Genomic DNA, 6,538 nt, shown 5'->3' with positions numbered 1-6,538 from the left:
TCTTAAATAAACAATCAATCTTCTAAATATTGACAAGTAACCATATATTAGTAATAAGTAGACATTTGTTTAGTTATATTTTCTCGTTCTACTCTATTTGTTGTTCACTTAAACAGGATAATCAAGTCTTTTTTTCCCTTAAATCTTATTTTCATGTAAGTCTCAAAAGGTGTAGTAATATTTTAGAATTATAGGGTTCTTATTTGCTATTAAAAAGCTATATGGATTATTAAGTGATATTTGCCAAATAATTTTGATGAGGAGAGTCACCAATAACAACGTTGTGCACTACTTCCTCAATCTTAAATTATAAGATAATTTGAAGGTATTTTATTGTTTTAAAATATAAGATAATTTAAAAAAATTAAAATTTCATTAATGATATTTTTTTAATATTATCTTTCAAGTGGAGAGAAAATAAAAATGATATTGTAGTGTAATGATTAAATTTTTAGGAGTATTTTAAAAATTTATAATTTTATTTTGAAAAACTAAGCTTGTAAAGTATCAATGTTAAGCTTTATTAATACGCATAATTTTATTTTAAATTATTTTATAATTTGGAATGCCGAGAATATTTTTTAACCATTGAAACATGCATGGGAGAAAATTTTTGCAAAATCCAATTCAGATTTTTTTTTCATGATTAGGTATGAGAATTCCTTTTTAGAAATACCCACTTTCACGCACAATTCGTTCGAAAATCTATAAATACTTATATGGTATGAAATTTATAGAAAGCAATATTTTTATAGAAATATTTTTTATACCTCATTCTATATACTTAAAGTAAATCAAAATATATGTATTTTTTATATATTTTTTATTCTATAACAAACTCTTCATATTAATATTATTGACAATTTAAAGCGCACTTGTTATGATTTGATTGAGAAAAAATATATTAAACATATAAAACTGAATACTTAAATATTTTTCTGTGGCAAAAAAAAAAAAGTAACAGCCTTTCTCTTTTTATAAGCAATGAAACATGAATAGAGTAACTTACCATATAAAGCATATAAGTCATAATTTAATTACGTTTAATCAACTTATATATATATATATACACACACATAGAAAGAGAGAAAATCAGTGCATGTGCTAAGAAAAATAAGTAAATTGTAAGTTCATATACATTATCAGTAATTCAGTAATATTCCTTGAATGCTCAAAAGCCGCTTTGAGATTAAAATTTTCAAAGGACAAATTTGGTTTATGGGCCTCTAGATGTCATTTTCCCCTAAGAAAGGGTGACCCTGCATAAATGATTGTCCCACGCAATGCGGAAAGGTTGATTTTCATTTAAAAAAAAATCAGTTCCAAATTAAATAATATGAAATTATATCCTTTTTTTTTTTATAGAATGAATTTATATCCTTTCATCCCAAATGAGATCAGAATTAGAAATATTAAACGGACGGATCTAGAGGTCGGCACCCACAAATATTTATCACTTTGTAAATGTTCGAAGTAATGTTTTAAAAATTAATTATAAAAAAATTCGTAGTTAAATCTTGCTCTTCTGAAGAAAATTTGGCCCCAAAAATATTCCTAGATCAATCATTTGGATGGAATAAAATCCTTGAAAACCTAATTAATAAACCATGCAGTTAAGAAAACGACAAAAAATGCATGAAAAAAAAATTCATTACTTTCTCTGCTCTTGACTTCTTATAATTTGATTTTGATAATTATTTTTATAATTTTTAAAAATTTAAACATTACTATTATTTATTGTTATTACTTTTGTCCTGATTCACATTCTGGAAGATTATGTATCCGTTTGGATAGCATTTTAATTGATTATTTGAGGCAAAAAATTAATTTTTACCAAAACTATTCAAACATCCAAAAAAAGAGGTAATAGATTTTTGGGTAAAAAATTTATTTTTTTTTGAAGTTGAGAAGCTGAGCGTTCTAGTAGAAGCTAGCCAAAAACGTTGGGGAAAATGACAAAGAAAGGCCCAGGTAAAAAATACAAATAAAGCACAAAATTTAATAAAATAAAAAACAAACTCTCTTCTTTCTCTTCTCTCTTTTTTTTCCTTAATAAAATTCAAATTTTGTATCCTCAAAAAATTAATATTTAGTATTTAAGAATTAAATTATATAATAATTTATATAGTTAAAATTGATTTTGATTAAATTATTCAAACATCTTCAATTCTATTAAAATTAATTTTAAAAAAACAGTATCCAAATATATTACATTATAATATAATTAATTATAATTAAAATTTATCACTTAATTAATTATTTTCATAACCTATTATATCTAATTAAAATACAAATAGACCTTAGATAAAGTTATTCAGACTGGACCCAGTCCGATATGATTTTTTATAGCTATAACAAAATATTATTTAAATATAGTGATAAGTGATAATATTTTTTTATATATATTTATTAAACCAAATGGCTAAAGCACCGCCGGTTTTTAAACCTATGACAAAACAGGGTTAAACTATAGATTTGTATTTTCATTTATATTTATTAAGCCAAATGGCTAAGGCAAAGTGCTGTACGTTCTCGAACATTCTAGCACGCGTACTCTCTGATTACGTGTCTGGGCACGAGGGTGCTCCGTCGATGAAGCCAAGTATTTTAGCTCTATAAATTAAGCACCACGATTCTCTTTTCCCATCACTTTTTCATCCGAACGTACTGGTGAAGCAATCAGGTCGTCTATACTCTTTCAAGGTACAACGTGTAGCCTAGGCTTTTTCCTGTTCTGTTCAAGGCCTTCCGTTTTAGTTTTATGTTTTGATATCCCTTCATTCTTTCGTAATTTCTTGATTTCTTGGTTGCTGAACAACGTATATAGTGTTTCTTTCGTGGATTCGCTGATATATTTTATGTTTCCCTCATTTGATTTGTTGTGCTTGTTGTTTTATTGTGAATTTAAATCATAGGATTTACTTCTGAGCAAGGATTTCGTCGAGGCCCCTAGGTCGATTTAGGGCTTTTGTCGTCTTTCATTATCTTGTTGGTTTTTATCTGTTTGGGATTATTCAAAGTTGATCGGAGTTATTAGGGTTTGTTGCTATACGTTCGCGCTGAAATTCTTTGACTTCTGGGTTTCTGGATTTTGTTTTCCTTCGTTGTGGTTTCTGTGTTACCGAATTGCGATCATGATTTGCTTCAAGTTAATAACTATTTCGTATCGTAAAGAGCTGTGTTTAGCTATTATTGATTTAAGTACTAGTTGATATGTTCTTGAAATTGGTTGCCTATTTTAATCGAATTTGAATTGTAAACTTATGGCTCTGTCAGATTCTTAATTTGTTCAGTGTTCATTTTACGTCTCGGTAATAGAAAACTCTTGAGTATTCTGTAGAGTTTGGCTTTGTCCCTAAAGTTCTTATTCTTATATCAGCGTTATGATTTTCATAATAATATTTGTTTTATTGGGATTTTGAGATCATCTTGTTGATTGTTTGCTGCATTTTATGTCAGATGCAAATCTTCGTGAAAACCCTCACAGGCAAGACCATCACCCTTGAAGTTGAAAGTTCCGATACCATAGATAATGTGAAGACAAAGATCCAAGACAAAGAAGGAATCCCGCCTGATCAGCAGCGTCTCATATTCGCTGGAAAGCAGCTTGAGGATGGGCGAACTTTAGCTGACTATAATATCCAGAAGGAGTCTACACTCCACCTTGTTCTTCGGCTTCGTGGGGGTATGCAAATTTTTGTAAAAACCCTTACAGGAAAGACCATTACCCTTGAGGTTGAGAGTTCAGACACCATTGACAATGTCAAGGCCAAGATTCAGGACAAGGAAGGCATTCCTCCGGACCAACAAAGGCTTATTTTTGCTGGTAAGCAGCTTGAAGATGGCCGAACCCTTGCTGACTATAATATTCAGAAGGAGTCTACGCTTCACCTGGTGTTGAGACTCCGTGGTGGGATGCAAATCTTTGTGAAGACCCTCACTGGTAAAACTATCACTTTGGAAGTTGAGAGCTCAGACACTATTGACAATGTTAAGACTAAGATTCAAGACAAAGAGGGAATCCCGCCTGATCAGCAAAGGTTGATATTTGCCGGAAAACAGTTGGAGGATGGAAGGACATTGGCAGATTACAACATTCAGAAGGAATCTACTCTTCACCTTGTGTTGCGTCTCCGTGGTGGGATGCAGATCTTTGTAAAAACCCTCACAGGTAAAACCATCACCTTGGAAGTCGAGAGCTCCGACACTATTGACAATGTAAAGGCAAAGATTCAAGACAAAGAGGGAATCCCACCTGATCAGCAAAGATTGATATTTGCTGGGAAACAGTTGGAGGATGGAAGGACACTGGCGGATTACAATATTCAGAAAGAATCCACTCTTCACCTGGTGCTGCGTCTCCGTGGTGGAATGCAAATCTTTGTGAAGACCCTCACCGGTAAAACAATCACTCTGGAAGTTGAGAGTTCAGACACTATCGACAATGTGAAGGCTAAAATCCAGGACAAAGAAGGGATCCCACCCGATCAGCAGAGGCTGATATTTGCAGGAAAGCAGCTGGAGGACGGCAGGACTCTGGCTGATTATAATATTCAAAAGGAGTCTACCCTTCACCTTGTTCTGCGTCTCCGCGGTGGCTTTTAGAGTTTGGCATTTCCAATTCCTTTTTGATGTTAATCTACGTACTACTACTGTGTGCTGTTTGGTCCTGTTAATGTTCATGTGAACAATTTCGGTAGGAAAGAATAAAAGCTTCATGAGCGTTTTATGCGTTCTGTTTGTTCTTGGGATGTCTATTGCGTTATTGCGTTATTATTGCAAGAAACATCTTTGTCGTAATCGCTGAAATCTGCATTGGGCATGGTATGCTATTATTGGCATCCGTGATTATATTTCTAGTTGTGAAATCTTATTTATATTATGAGTCCCTGGCTTAGTGCTGCTACCTTGATGCATTCGCTTCTGCAATAATGGTTCGCAAATCACAACACAGAATGAAATCGAGATTGATCGTGATTGTTTTCATTTAAAGGGGAAAAAATGTAGCTTTTGGTTTTTGTTAGGGGTGTTCAATATGGACCGTCTTGATTGATTTGGTATTGTTTCGATCATATTAAAACGGGTCTTGTTTCAGTCTGAAAATAATTGGAACGGGACAGGAAAGGAGTTCGAGACGGGATACGGGATTATCATCGGGACGTCCCGTCCCATCTTGAATGTTATATATATTATTTTTTATTTTAAATATATTAATTATATTAATATAATTTATATTTATATTAATTATATCAATTATAATTTTAATACTTACAATTTTTATTTAAAATTAAAGTTTTTTTATATTGATAATTTTAATAGTATGGAGTAAACATGGCGATATTTTTTTATAATATATTATATTAATATAATTTATTTTTATATTTATTTATTTAATAACTTTTATTTATAACATATTTTTTACTTATTTTTAGAAGAGTAATTAACTTAGTACATCTTTACTAAAATAGAAGAATAATTATTTGATGTTGTGTTTGACTTGCCTATTGTTGCTAATCTTATAGCATAAAGATCACTTGTATTTTTTATTATAATATGTAATTGTGATTAATATAATTCAATAATTAATTTTAAATTATTGTTATTTATGTACTTGTGTTATTTTGATTTTAAACTTAATAAATTATATAAATTAAAATTTTAATGAACATTATTATTCAGATTTTTTTTTAATATTATTTCATTTATCGGGACGGCGGGACGTCTTGATCTTGTCCCGGTCCCATCCCGACTCTTAACGGGATGGGACAACTTTTGGGACTGGATGGAACATAGGATCAAAATTCAATCTCGATTTTTTTTTCGGGACGGGGGTGTCCTGGTCCCGTCTTGTGAACACCCCTAGTTTTTGTATTTCGTTCACATTTTGTTTTTTATTTTTATTTTTTTTTGATATTTTAAGTTTTTTATATATTTGTTTTTGTTTTGTTTTTAATTTTTATATTTCTTTTTGATATTTTAAGTCTTTATGTATTTTTTTTTATTACGTTCAGTTCCTTTATAAATGAAGTATAAAAATCTTAAAGGAATTCAAAATAATAAAAAATAAAAATTTAAAAATTTAAAATATTGAAAAAAATTATAAAAACTTAAAAGCCAGCAAAATACAAACATTAAAAATTATGTTTTTTCATTTTAAAAAAATTGATAAAAAGGCATTTTATTTTAATTATTATAAAAGCACAGCAAAACAAGGGAAACATAAACAGATGGGAACGGTTAAATGCCAAACGGGTAGCCTAAATGAGAGCTTCGATGTTCCGTCAGTGTCAGTTACAGGTGAAGCTGGTGGCAATAAAGCCAGCAACTACATTCAAGCGCCCCGTCTTCTAAAGGGGAATTGGACAATAATAAATATAATCTATTATTATAACTTTAGAACGATAAATGAGTTCACGAAACAACGATGAAGTATGAGCATATGACAGATTTCGGTTCAAACTTGCTGGGGTAAATGATTTTTTATGGATATTTCTTACATTTCTCAGAATTATCTGCCTAGAATCAGACCAACGTTTGA

The 6,538-nt window shown here is 30.6% G+C and overlaps 1 protein-coding gene across 1 annotated transcript; it reads left to right on the top strand.

Moving 5' to 3' along the window:
• Nucleotides 1–2,546: 2,546 nt before the first annotated feature.
• LOC129318495 (polyubiquitin) lies at nucleotides 2,547–4,751 on the top strand. The gene is made up of 2 exons (XM_054963305.1): nucleotides 2,547–2,703; nucleotides 3,460–4,751. Exon 2 carries the CDS (start codon nucleotides 3,460–3,462, stop codon nucleotides 4,603–4,605), a length of 1,146 nt encoding a protein of 381 aa, XP_054819280.1. The 5' UTR covers nucleotides 2,547–2,703; the 3' UTR covers nucleotides 4,606–4,751.
• Nucleotides 4,752–6,538: the final 1,787 nt, after the last annotated feature.

Source organism: Prosopis cineraria, unplaced genomic scaffold, assembly GCF_029017545.1.
Source record: "Prosopis cineraria cultivar Desert tree isolate PC_DT_omini unplaced genomic scaffold, ASM2901754v1 PC1, whole genome shotgun sequence".
Taxonomy (NCBI): domain Eukaryota; kingdom Viridiplantae; phylum Streptophyta; class Magnoliopsida; order Fabales; family Fabaceae; genus Prosopis; species Prosopis cineraria.
The sequence above is the reverse complement of the archived record's forward strand: the minus strand, read 5'-3'. Positions and strand labels throughout refer to the sequence as shown.